The sequence below is a fragment of the Mastomys coucha genome, unplaced genomic scaffold (genome assembly GCF_008632895.1).
Source record: "Mastomys coucha isolate ucsf_1 unplaced genomic scaffold, UCSF_Mcou_1 pScaffold21, whole genome shotgun sequence".
In the NCBI taxonomy this organism is placed as follows: domain Eukaryota; kingdom Metazoa; phylum Chordata; class Mammalia; order Rodentia; family Muridae; genus Mastomys; species Mastomys coucha.
In genome coordinates, this window is record NW_022196904.1 from 2,282,494 (window position 1) to 2,296,040 (window position 13,547).

Below are 13,547 nucleotides of genomic sequence, written 5' to 3' on the forward strand. Positions count from 1 at the left end.
AGTAGTTTAGAGGCATTTGCAGAATGCTGGAGTTCAGTTTCCAGCACCCATTGTCAGGTGGCTCACAATCCCTTGTAACTCTAGTTCTAGGGGATTGTATCCTTTTTCCTCTGGACTCCTACACCCACCCACCCACCCACACCCACATCCACACACACACACACACACACCAGTAAAAATAAAAACATTCATTTGGGTGTCATAAACCCATTACTTTATATGCTGTATATATATGCATATATATGTGTATATATATGTATATATATGAAGGAGGAGAAGGGATGAGCTCAGACACAGATACACAGAGGGACGACTATAGCACCATATACAAACCAATTAAATGCCTCAGAAGAAACCAACCCTGACATGTGACTTTGAACTTTCAGCCTCTACAACAGTGAGAAAATGTATCTATGCTGTCTAAACCACCAATCTGTGGGGTTTTGTTACAGCAAATGAATACTGACTGTCACCCTCACTGTCCATCGGCTTGTATATAGTCACACTCCCTTACCTCACTCTCCATTACCCAGCTTCAGGCTTGTCCCTCGCCTAAGTCTTTGGAGTATCATCAACCTTATTCCACCTCTCGGTGGCCTGTCAGTGGGCAAAGGCACTTGCTGTGACGCCTAACAACCTCACTTCAATTTGGGAACTACATGGTGGATGGAGATAACTGACTCCCAAAGGTTGTTCTCTGACCACCTCATGTGCACTGTGACAGGTTTCCCTTGCTATCAAAACAAAACAAAACAAAACAACAAAAAGCAAGCAAACAAAAAAGTCAGGTGGAAGCTATGGGGCTAGAAATTTGATGGCATGAAATGAAAAGGTCACATTTATTTTGGATGTATGTGTGTGTGTCTCTGCCTCGGTCTCTGTTTCTGTGTGTCTGTGTGTCTGTCTCTCTGCATGTGTGTGTGTATGTGAGCATTTGTGTATAATTCAGAAGGCACCTTGAAGAAGTTGGTTTTCTTGGAAACATCTTTACCTGATGAGCCATATCATTGGCCCTTTGACTTTTATTTTGTTGAGACAGGGTCTTATATAGCCCTGGCTGTCCAGGAACTCACTCTGTAGGTCAGACTGGCGTCAAACTCATGGAGATTCACCTGTCTCTGCTTCCTGAGTACTGGGATTAAACTTATGTATAATTTTAATTTTTTCAAAGCCCCCCCCCTTTTTTTTTGTGTTTTTGTTTTTTGTTTTTTGTTTTGCTTTGTTTTTTTTTGAGACAGGGTTTCTCTGTGTAGCCCTGGCTTTCCTGGAACTCACTCTGTAGACCAGGCTGGCCTCGAACTCAGAAATCCACCTGTCTCCGCTTCCCAAGTGCTGGGATTAAAGGCATGCACCACCAGTGGCCGGCTTCAAAACATATTTTTAATGATCATTTTTAAATGCTTTAACCTCCCTTTCAGCTCACTACCCACCAGAGGTAGTAGGAAAGAAAGGATATGGAGAAGTGGACCTGTTTAGAAAGGTTCTTTGGAGCAACTCCCATCTGTGTTGTCTGGAAATTGGCAGTTCAGTTCACAGGTTAGCAGTGGCAACTCAATACACTCTCAGACACTTCATGGATACACCAGCAGTCCAGTTCAGTAGAGTCATGAATCAGTAGTGGTGGCATTATCTAGCAGAGACAGCCAGGCCTCAGCCTCAGCACAAGTCAACAATAGGGACCAAGAAGAACACTAAAAGACATTCTTAGGTGTGACTCTTTCAGCGAAGACACGAGACCCATAAGCGTCGCACAGTTAGCTGTACCAGCTGAGCCTGTCTCTGTCTCGGTCACTGACCATCCAGTCCTACTTATACCCTCCAAACATCATGTGCCCCTGTCTCAGCTGACATCACTCTGCCAATCAGCCTGAGTTCATGGAAGTGGCAGAAAGAGCTGAGGCAAACCCCCAGAAGTTTTTTGGTGTGTTTCTCTCTATGGAGTCCTGATGGAAATGAGGCTCAATTATACAATGTAAGCTGGACCAATACATGTATGCTGTTAGCAAAGAATCCTCATCATGTGTGCTTTCATGTGCTTGCTTTAGCAGAACATCCTTTCTCCTGTGTGTGTCTCAGCTAAACATTCCTTTACATGTTGCCCCAGCAAAACACATATCCAACAGACTTTCCAAAGAACCCCTAAGTTTCCAGTTCACCCATGTTTCACCATAATAAGTCCCCCTCTTTGGCTTTTGAAACAGGGTTTTACCTAGCCTAGGCTGGCTTCTCTATACTGCCAAAGATGAGTTTAAAATTCTGACTCTTCTGCCTCCACCTCTCAAGTTCTGGGATTATAGGTGTGTATCACCATGCTTGACCTAAAACTTTTATTTTCATAGTGCTGGGATTTGAACCTAGGACCTCACAAATGCTAAGCAAATGCTCCACCATGGAACTATGTACCCAGCCCTGCCCTCACTTTTTTCTTTTTTGATTTGGGACTGAGGATTGAATTTAGGGTCTCATGTTTGCTAGGCAGGTGCTCTTTCACTGAGCTACATCTCCAGTCCTCTTTTTCTTTTGGGACAGAGTCTCACTAAGTTGCCCACAATGGCCTTGAAAACTCAGCTTGGTTTTGAGCTTATAGTCCCTCCTGGCTAATCTTGCCAAGTGTTAGAGTTATAGTCATGAGTCACCATTTTTGGCTGTTTTGCTTGTTCTCACCATGTGCATGCTTACCTCTGTTACTTATTTAGGCTGAATAGCTGTGTTTAAGAATATTATTTCTATGTGTATATATGTGTGCAAGTATGTGTGGAGGCCAGAAGAGGGCACTGGATTCCCTGGAGCTGGAGCTACAGCAATTGTGAGCTGCCTGATGTGGTGCTGGGAACTGAACTTGAGTCCTCTGGAAGAACAGCAAGTGCTCTTAACATCTGAGTCACCTCTCTACTCTTCCCTCTCATCTCTTTTATGCGAGTTCTGGGGATTTAACTCAAGTCCTTATGCCTGGCAAGCATATAATCCATTGAAGTATCTCACTCCAGCCCTCAGAGTGCATATAATTTAACTTAAAAATTAGCATTTTAATAAGTACATGTATCTACCCTTAGTGAATATTCAATGTGTATGTGTGATGATTTGTGATGTTAAAATAGGGTGAGACAGCATATATATACATTTCTCTTTTTTACTATTGATATATCGGTCTTATTTCCCAGTCATTTAGAAAATCAATCACCCTACTTAGTCGTATCTAAAATTTTAATTTAGTTTATCTATTCCACAACACCATACACTAATGTCATAGCAACTAAAAAGGAAAGCATTCAAAGTAAAATTTTACAATATATGAATGGGAACAGAAATTTAAACATAAATTCCAAAGAAAACCATCATGATAATACTTTATATTAAAAATGCTATTTCCTCTAAACTCCCCGCAGCGTCTAGTCTCTTGAGGACAGAGTGGTGGAGGGAATAAAATATGGAGTGTAAAAAAATAAAAATAAAAGTACATTAAAAAACAAAAACCAAAGCAAAACAAACTAGTTAGCATTCATGAAGCCCTCCATATATTTCTGCAATGCTTTTGTACTCTAGGTGTACCGAACTCAAAAATTCTAAGCTGTGGTTATGAGTTCTCAGCAACTTCCATACAGCCTTCATATCCAAGGGTTATTTCCCTTATTGGTGGTTAACTGGACGTCTGAAAATGCCTGGATTTGTCACAGGACAGATACTGAGGACTTGTTCTTGATCATCTGGATAGGAAGTTGCTGGTGAAAAGAATGGGCGAAATGGATCTGTGTCAGGAATTTCAAGGAATGTATAGATATGGGAGCCATCACCAAGGTCCCAGAAAGAAACACTCTTCTCTAGCAGGTCAAGGAAGATACCCACTCTGTGCAGCCGAGGGTTCACAAGGAGCTCAGTTAAGGGCTCAGTGCAGGCAGCATAGACCTTCTTTTCTCTCACACCCACAGTCCAGAAGCCACTTTTATCTGACAAATAAATAGTCTTTTTTCGATCAATGGATTCTTTGCAAATGCCTATATCCCATTCTTTGCTTGTGCCCACCACTACCTCCCAGTAATGGCGACCAGAAGTGAACCGGGAAGAGCCCAGGACACAAGGGGAGGGATGAAATCTTTCTGCACACTCTGTTCGGTCTTGCTTCTGAGACGTGTAGTAGACGCTCAGCAGGTCGTCAGAGATGAGGAGATGGTTTTGGGCTGTGTCCACATCCATGGTCATTCTTACTGCGTAAAGAAAATCCAGTAGTTCAGCAAAGATAAGAAGCCAGCATGGATTCTGTCTTTCATATTTACTGTTAAGGCTATTTATACCTCACTTTATTTAATTCTACTCTTTCTTAAAGTCACATTTTGTGGAAAATTTCACGACCTTCCTAGTTAGGTAACATTTTATATAGAATAAAAGTGGTTGCCAAAAAAATGTTTCCTCAAACCACAGTAGGAAATTTCAACACCATCGAGTATTTGACATATGTAATACTTAATATCTGAAGGACAGAAGACACAGTACTTGTATTGTAGAGTAGGAACATATTATTTTTTTTGCAGTGACCTATTTAATCCTGTTGACTTGGAAATTGGATTCTTTAAAAAGTGTTTTACACTATTTATACATGTGTGTGCACACCACAATTATGTATATAGGGATCAGAACACAGCTTGAAGGTTGCTTCTCTCTACCACATGGTTATTGGGAAATCAAATTCAGGTTTTCAGGCATGGCACAAGACCTTCTATTGGCTGAGCTACCTCACCAGCCCTGGGAGTATTTTTTTTTTAATAGAGTTATGAAAAATGTCAGCTGGGACTTGAATTTAAGCCTCAGAACTCATGTAGAAATGTTAGGTGTGGTGTTGGGTGCACACTTGTAATCCAAGTGCTAGATAGATGGAGACAGGTAGATGTCTGAGCTTGCTGGCCAATTAGCCTAGCCTAGCCCCTCCCCCGCCATCCGCCTAAGACACCAGGGTCTATGGCAGCTAAGGAATGACAGCTGAGGCTGTCCTCTGGTCTCCACATGCACATTAATGTGTACAAACCTACACATAGAAAACAAAGAATTATTTCTTGGAGTCCTGAGTAGGGGCAGGTTAATTTTGGAGAAGTCAAGGTACAGGAAGGAAATTTCCATGCTCATGAATGTGTATGGTGGAGGCTGGCTTGGAACTCATTATGTAGACCAGGGTAGTCGTGAACTCACAGAGGTCCACCTGATTCTTCCTCCAAAGGGCTGGCATTAAAAACATACACTTGGTGTATATGTTGGGTTCCTGGCAACAGTTCGGACCAGAAGTTGCATGGTGTCATGGTTTAAATCTTGAGTGTGTCCTCTAAGGGAAACACATGGGTTCAGAGGGTCAGATAAACTTGGAAAGGAATAACTTGGTGGCCTTCAAAGTAGCCCTTAAATACCAGGACCTACAAGAAGAACCGCTTATTCCAATGAAGTGAGAGTGGAGCCAACATAAACCTCAGACCCTTTGACTAAAACCCAGGGTTTCACCTGGCTCTTGTCCTAGTTTTCATTATGGGCCAACTTCACATAATTGATGTAGGCTGGCCTATATTTGGTCAGGTGGTCCCGGGCTATATGAGGGAGCTGGCTAAGCATGAGAAAGATCACCCTGCCAGAAAATACCATTAGCAAGCAGTTTTCCTCCTCCTTGATTTCCTGCCTTGACTTCTGTCAATGCTGGAGCTATGACCAGGAAGTGTAAGCCAAATAAAAGTCTTTCTTCCCTACGTTACTTCTGGTCAGTGTTTTAGCATAGCAGCAGACTGTTACTAGGAGAGCTTCCTAATCTACTTGCTCAGTGGGGAAAAGAACTATACTGTTTGCTAACTGGAGAAGGAGTTATTGAAGACAAAGAATATTCTGGAATGCATTTCAGCATCATAAATACAAGTTTTTATGGAGCAAGAACTAAATAATTGGGCAGGGTATGTTGCCACATGTCTTTAATTCCAGCACTCAGAGGTGGACTTACTTGAGTTCCAAGGCAGCTAGGTCTACACTGTGAGACCCTGTCTCAACAACAACCAAAATAAAGCAAATAACGGAAAGGTAAATTTTTTTTCCCCACAGCTGATATTTTAGATGGAGCTATGCAAAAAAGTGCACCCATTGTATCAACACTTCATGCAGCTGCCAAGAACAAAGAGTAAGAAAGGACGGTGAGCCTGGAGTCCAGGACTCCAGTAAGTCTAGACTGGCCTCTTGACCTCAGCTCATTTTATATACCACTGGGCTATGATAATTCATTTTAGTTGCATACCTTTCTCTAAGACATAACAGCAGTGCAGAATGAATGTGATATTGGAGATGGTGAGATGTCTCAATGGGTAAAGGCCCTTGCCTTGAAAACCTTAGTTCGAGTCTCACAATATACATACACACAAAAAGATGGAAAGAGAGAACAGATGGCACAAAGTTATTCTCTTGAGTCCTCTGACCTCTACATGACCTTGAAAACACGTGTGTGTGTGTGTGTGTGTGTGTGTGTGTGTGTGCGCGCGCACGCACACACACACACACACACACACACACACACACACACACACACACACGCAGAACCAGACATTATTTTCTGCAGCACTGGAGTAGAAAGCGCATGGTGTAGTCATTAGGTCCTGAGTCTGTCTGTAACTAGACCTAACTCTACGTGATCATCGGATGACTTCCACCACTCTACCTGGGGGCCCTGAGCATCTGGATGATTTACTCCATCACAGTGGTTGCCTATGCTCTCTGTACATCAGAATCACCTGGGAACTTTTGAGCACTTCAGATCCTGGTTGTCACTGTCAGACACAGGCCACATTCACCAGTGCTAATCAACATGCGCACTGTGAGTCAACTGTATCAGCACTGCCTGGGTTGTGTCGGGAAAACCTTGTGCTACAGAATCAAAATTTGCCACAAAGCAGGTTGTCAGGTAATTGAGGCATTATCAAATTTGAAGAGCTATCTTTTGGGGTACTGTCATCAAAATAAACTCAATGTGGACCCACCAGAGTTTAGATTTTCTCATATCAAAAGTAACATGAGGGCTAGCTATGTGGCTTAGTGAGTAAAAGCTTGCTGTGCAAGCTGCATGATCTGAGTTCAAGCCCACGGATCCTCATGGAAGAATGAGAGGATTGAGTCTTGCAAGTTGTCCTCCAAACCTCCACATGCATATGCTGTGGCATGTACACACACACACACACACACACACACACACCAAATGTAACTGAAAAAATTTAAAAAGCAATATGAACAATTAGTATTATGACGGTATATTTTTCTTCAGATTATTCAAAGTATTTTACTTTAATAATATATTATATGTAATTATTTTATTTATAATTCATTTGTAATTATGTATAATATATAATATAATCATTTTGTATAATAATATATTATTACTTCAAGTGTTCAATAGCTACCAGTAGCTACCATACTGGATAGTAGAGGACTAGAGCATGACCTAAATATTGTATGCCCTTAAAATTTTCCAGGCTAGAGAGATGGCTCCATCAGTGGTAAAAATCACTTGCTGCTCTTGTGGAGGACCCCAATTTAGTTTTGAGCATTCACATGGCAGCTCACAACCACCTGTAACTCCGTTTTCAGCGGATCTGATCCCCTCTTCCGGCCTCCATGCACACCCAGGTGTGCATGTGGTGAACATATATACATACATGCAGGCAAACACTCATACACACAAAATAAACAGAAAGTCGCAAGGTTGGTGTGGTATGATGGTGTATAATACCTAGTGTCAGCTCTCGGGAGGCTGTGGAAGACAATTTTCCCGGATACTCCTAATCTATACTTGGGGAATTGAGAGCTGCTGTGTTCTGGGAAGAATGAAAATTTCCTGACTTTAGCTAATGGTCAGACATTAACAGGGAGGTGTTGGGAAGTTGGTTTCCCCAGAGCACCTTGTGGGTTTGGAGATGTTTGAAGACTTCTTACCTTGAAATATCTTCAAACCTAGGTTCATTCTCAGAATAAGATTCAGCTGTGGCTGTAGGTCTTTGATCTTGGTGACCAGATGCCCTAACTGTTTAGCATGTATGATTTCTTCTTTCAAGGAGACAACAGAGCAAGTGGGGCACAGTACACCATCCCCTTCAGGACTTTTCTCTAGCGAGTCAAGGCATTGGAGGCAGCAGATATATCCGCAGTTCAAGTACACAGGGCTTTCCAGACAACGAAAGCAGAAATAACAGTTACTTTTCTCTTTAAAGAGATGAGCCATGGTCAGTGCCTGAGGGGAAAAACATATACAATACTGAAACTGTCTTGAGCTGGATGACCGTTAGATTGTCGTCTGTGCACCGAATGACACGGGACTGTCACCGCCATTAGTAACAGGTTATAAAAACAAGAACAAAACACAGATCTAACTGACTCATAACCTTGAACTTCCCATAATTGAAATGCTAGTTGAACAAATACAATTCTTCTCTGACCTTTCAGTTGAGGGCTTGAAAGGGTCTTTACCTAGATTGTCTAGTGTGGCAGCCACTAGCCCACATGGGACTGTGGAGTACCTGAAAAGGGGTGTATCTGTCTTTATTTAATATCTTAATATTTATTTTTGTGTGTATATGTGTGGGGAGGTATGTGGGCTGTGGTGCATGTATGATGGCCAAATGACAGCTTGTAGAGTCAGCTTTCCCCTCCATGGGCCTGGGGATTGAACTCAGGTTGTTAGACTTGGTAGCAAGCACCTTTACTCGCTGAACCATCTCACTGGTCCAGTGCGGCTTCTCTGAATTGCAATGTGCTGTGAGTATAAAATAAATACTCGGCTTGAAAGACAAGAAAAAGAACACAAACTATTTCATTAACATTGTTTAATCACATGGTGTATTATATAGATTAAGATTTATTTTTATTATTTTTAGTTATGTATACTTATATGTGTCTAAATGTGGATTTGTGCATGTGATGCTGGTGCCCAGGGAGGCCAGAGGTCTTGGAGCTCCTGGAGCTGCAGTTACACATAGTTGTAAGTTGCCATGTAGGTGGGTATTGAATGTAGTGCCTCTGTATGAGCAGCCAGTGCTCGTAACCCCTGAGCCATCTCCATCTCTCCATATCTTAATTTTTTATATTGAAATAAATTGAGGTAAATGATTTCCTCTTACTTTCCTTACTTTGATAATTAGGAAGTTTGTCATTGCATATGTGGGTCATGTTCTATTTCTATTGGACAGTGCTGACCTTGACCCAGGAATGTTTCAACTCCCTTGTCCCACGTGGGTATTGAATGAGCCCATGGGAATAATCTGTCTCCCACCTCATCCACTCAGTCAAGCCCTGGTTGGACTCAAGAGAATGAAGACCATTATTTCTCCAGGCTGGGTGTTGAAAGTTTCTGTTTCACCTTGGACTGCTTAAGTGAGAGGCCCTGTGTCCCTACACTGCCTGGCATGGGCTAGCTTCAGACAACACTTGCAGAGTTATAAGTCTTGCCTCTGTCCCTAGCCAAGAACTGAGAAGTGAAGAAGATATTGCTTAATTGTGCTCACCTCTCCTCTGCTGGTCTCTCTTCTGGCCCCCAACTGAATTCTAGAGTGGTACCCACCTCCATGAGGTATTTATTGGTGATACCACTTCCTGTCTTACTCCCCACCTGTCTCTTCTTAATCCAATCAGATTTAAAGTTTGGCTTAAATGAGATTTTTATACAGTAAAATCCATTTTACTTAAAAAAAAAAAATAGCCAGGCATATTCTCTCATCAGTTAGATGGCGGATAGGTGATTGGGATTTGAGGACAAGAACACAAAAACTGGGAGATGGAAGGACTTGATGGAAGAGGTCTAGATTACATTCAGTTGGCCGTTTAATCATTTCTACAATAATCTCTTGCTGCTGTGTGCTGAGCACTTAAAAATAAACAATACAATTACATCTATTTTAAATAATGTTTTTACATTTGTTTGCTTGTTTAATGAGTATGAATGTGTGCCACTGCGTGGACGTGGGGGTTGGAAGACAGTTTTTGGGAAGTGGTCCTTCCTATCATGTGAGTCCTGGGATGGAGCTCAGCTTCTCGGGCTTCATGGCAGTCTTGGCTGTATAGCTCAGTCTGGTTCTCAACTTAGACCCTCCCGTATCAGCCTCCCCGGGGCTGTGGTTTCAGGTATTTGCCACCAAGCCCGGCCTGAAGCACAATTTCGAAAGTTCCTTGGAATCTCTGATGTCATAATGCTTGTTATCAGTGGTGGTGACAAGCACCAGGTCTTGTGCACGTGAGACAAGTGTTCTACCACTGAGCTACACCCTTGGCTTTGGGCCTTTTGTCTGGTGCTGAGCTGATGGTTAGTAGGCTGTAGGCATCTTCAGGATTGAGGTTGTTCACAAAAGAGAGCAACACAGGATGAGTGGACTGGGTCTTTTTTAGCTCTGTGATTCAATCTGGCATGGGGGGGGCAAGGCTGGATCACAAATATCTGCTTTACTCCATATTTCCTGTGTTAAGTTAGAAGCGAAGCCAACAGAAAGGGTTCTATTGGCAACAGTTTTGATGGTGTATGTCCAAGATCCCACCCAGCACTTGGCTATGTAGGGAGTTTGAGGCCATCCTGGGCTACATGAGACCCTACTTCAGAAAAACAAAACCAACAAACTTACTAGTCAATCGACTAGCCAAACAAAACACAATGACAGGGGCTAGTAAGTTTCTAGATAGTTAGGGTATGGGGGTTTCTGGGGAGTGGCGTGTCTGAAGACAGCAAGGGCACTCTTCTGCTCTTCCATAAGATTGGTCTATACATCTATTTGTCTGAATCTCCCTTTGCATCCTTTCTAATAAACCAACAAATATGGTTATCCACCAAAGTTACGTGAATCACCTGAGCAGGTTTTTTTCAACCGTAGGAGGAGACTGTGGCACAGTCAAAATAGCCTCCAGCTTGAGATGGAGATCTGCATTGGGGGCAGAAAGCTGGAGGCAGCAGGGTGTGTTCAAGGTCACCCTGGAGTCTGGAGGACCTGACTCAACACAGGGCAGCTGTGTCTCATGATAAATGGAGACAAAATGGCTTGTTTGTTTGTTTCCAGGTGATTTCTTTCCCCCTCAACTCTTAGTGTGGAGAGGTAAGGCTGTGATGGTTCCTCCTCTGTACAGTCAATCATTGCAGATCGAGCCTGGTGCTACGCAGCTGAACCTTGGTACCAGCAACTCTCAGCACAGCTGCCATATGGGCCTGATGTGTGAATGTTTTCCAGAGAGATCAGAGAGAAGGGGCACAGAGAATCCATCTCATGGGGCCCCCTCTGCAATGAATTCTTGGCATTAAAGGTAGAAAGACTTACCCCCATTTCAGGTACAGGGCTTTCTCAAGATGGGCTGAGCAGATGGGACAGCTGAGTTGAGCCCGTTCAGTGTCGGGGTGACTTAATTGCACAAGATGAAGCTCTAAGAGCTGGATGAAAACTGACAACTTGGACCTCCACAGAGTAATTGTGTCCTAGCTGTCCCCAGAACAAGGTACTAAGAACAAAACAGGTAAGTGTGTGGGTGGTTATCTCTGGAGATTTGAAATCAACAAAAGGGACAACTTCTTGCCCCCCCCCCCAGGTCCTTCATTTTTGGATAAAGGGCTTCCATATGTTGGCCAGACTGATCTTGAATTTCTAAGCCCAACTCATCTTTTGCCCCAGCTTGCCGAGGTAGGACTACTGCCATACACCATTGCACCCCACTTACTAGTAGGCTTTGATGGAGGAAGGTGCGGGGGGGGGGGCACCCATGGAGATATTTCTATAGCTGACTTAGCCTGGGCCTAAGCTCTGCTGTGGGCAAGTGTCTTAGAGTCAATATGAAAGAGAGTGGAGGCCCTGATGAATCTGAACCTTGCTTCCAGGTTAGCTAGAACTTCTGAGTTGCTCTCCCTCCTTCTCATTACTGTGAGACAGGGTATTATGTAGTTTAGATATGTAGCTGATATGTAGCTAAGAATGACTTTGAATTTTTCATCCTTCTGCCTGTGCCTCCTGAGTGCTGGGATTACTGGCATGCAGTTAAAAAAAAGTTATTTTGAGATTTTATTTATTTTTATTTTATGTCTATGAGTGTTTTGCTTGCATGAATATGTGGGCAGCATGCTTCAGATCTTCTGGTTCTGGAGTTACAGATCATTATCAACTGCCATGTGGGTACTGAGAATGACACTTAGGTCTGGAAGCACAGTCAACTTTGTTATTGTTTTTTGTTTGTTTCTTTAAGATGGGGTTTCTTTGTGTAGCCCTGGCTGTCCAGTAAGTTATTCTTTAGACCAGCTGATCTTGAACTCAGCTATCTGTCTGCCTCTGCCTCCTGAGTGCTGGGGTTGAAGATATGCCCCACCATTGCTAAGCACACAGCTCTTGACCACTGAACATTTATTTCTCCAGTCCCCACACATAGTTTGCTGCTGTTGTTTTGTTTTATAGTTTTCATCAGTCATGTTTTGTTTTACCTTAGGTCTCTGAGCTACCCAGTCTCTGATTCTTGGGCATCTAGGCAGTGTAGGGCATTTAGCTCCCTCTCATGGACTGAGCTTCAAGTTAAACCAGACATTGCCTGGCCACTCCCACAAGTTCTGCACCACCATTGCACATCTTTTGGGCAGGACAGATTATAGGTTGAGGGTTTAGTGGCGAGCTGGTGTCCAGGTTTCTCTTTCTGTGGTTTGTAGAGTACCTTCTTGAGTCAGAGGCTATAAAATAGAGATGAAGGCTCCACACATTTTCTGAGATCTTCAATTTTTTTCTTCAAAGACTTGAAGTTTTTGTCATACAGGTCTTTCCCTGGCGTGGTTAGAGTTACTCCAAGATATTTTACGTTATTTGAGGCTATTGTAAAAGGTGTTGTTTTCCTAATTTCTTTCTCAGTCTATTTGCTATTTGTAGGGGCTGCTGATTTTTAAAAGTTAATCTTGTATCTGGTTATTTTGTTGAAAGTATTTGTCAGCTGTAGGATTTCCCTTGTGGAATTTTTAAGGTCACTAATGTATATTATCATATCATCTACAAACATCAATACTTTGACTTTTTAAAAAATAATTTATATCCCCTTAATTTCCTTTAGTTGTCTTATTGCTTTAGCTAAACCTTCAAGTACAATATTGAATAGATTTGTAAAGAGAGGACAGCTTGTCTTGCTCCTTATTTTAATGGAATTGCTTTGAATTTATCTCCCTTTAATTTGATGTTTGCTATCAGCTTGCTTTATGTTGCCTTTGTTATGTTTAGGTATGTCTTTTGTATCCCTGGTCTCTCAAGGACTTTTATGATGAAGAAGTGTTGGGTTCTGTTAAAGACCTTTTCTGCATCTAAAGAAATGATCATGTTTTTTTTTTCTTTTAGCTTGTTTTATGGGGTAGATTACATTTACTGATTTTCTTTCTCTCTCTTTTTTTTTAGAAGATTAATTTGAAATACAACTTTATTCTGATTCTAAATGAAAAGAATGGGAATGACAGTTACAAATAAGATTTCACCACTGAATATTGTGATGCTACTGTAGCAGTCTTTATCTTTGAAATCCAAGAAAGAAACAACTCTCTTCCAAAGGGCTAAATATGC

At 42.1% G+C, this 13,547-nt stretch overlaps 1 protein-coding gene and 1 long non-coding RNA gene across 3 annotated transcripts; one reads left to right on the forward strand and one right to left on the reverse strand.

Moving 5' to 3' along the window:
* Positions 1–3,197: 3,197 nt before the first annotated feature.
* On the reverse strand, positions 3,198–11,627 carry LOC116101589 (ret finger protein-like 4A). Of its 2 annotated transcripts, none has more exons than XM_031385241.1 (3): positions 9,272–11,627; positions 7,939–8,233; positions 3,198–4,202 (listed from the first exon to the last, which is right to left on the reverse strand). In XM_031385241.1, exons 2-3 carry the CDS (start codon positions 8,222–8,224, stop codon positions 3,628–3,630), a joined length of 861 nt encoding a protein of 286 aa, XP_031241101.1. In that variant the 5' UTR covers positions 8,225–8,233; positions 9,272–11,627; the 3' UTR covers positions 3,198–3,627. The 2 variants fall into 2 exon arrangements, with proteins under 2 accessions (XP_031241101.1, XP_031241102.1); XM_031385242.1 differs by having other exon boundaries at positions 3,200–4,202; positions 9,504–11,627.
* Positions 10,261–13,546, forward strand: LOC116101591. The gene is made up of 4 exons (XR_004122878.1): positions 10,261–10,297; positions 11,306–11,469; positions 11,560–11,651; positions 13,386–13,546. It is a non-coding gene; the product is annotated as an uncharacterized LOC116101591 (long non-coding RNA).
* The last annotated feature ends 1 nt before the right edge of the window (position 13,547 follows it).

Coding starts and splice junctions, on each gene's coding strand:
- LOC116101589 (XM_031385241.1), bottom strand. CDS start 8,224: ATGGCTCATCTCTTTAAAGAGAAAAGTAACTGTTATTTCTGCTTTCGT. Junction 4,203..7,938: donor AGGTTTGAAGATATTTCAAG/GTAAGAAGTCTT, acceptor TTCTTTACGCAG/TAAGAATGACCATGGATGTG.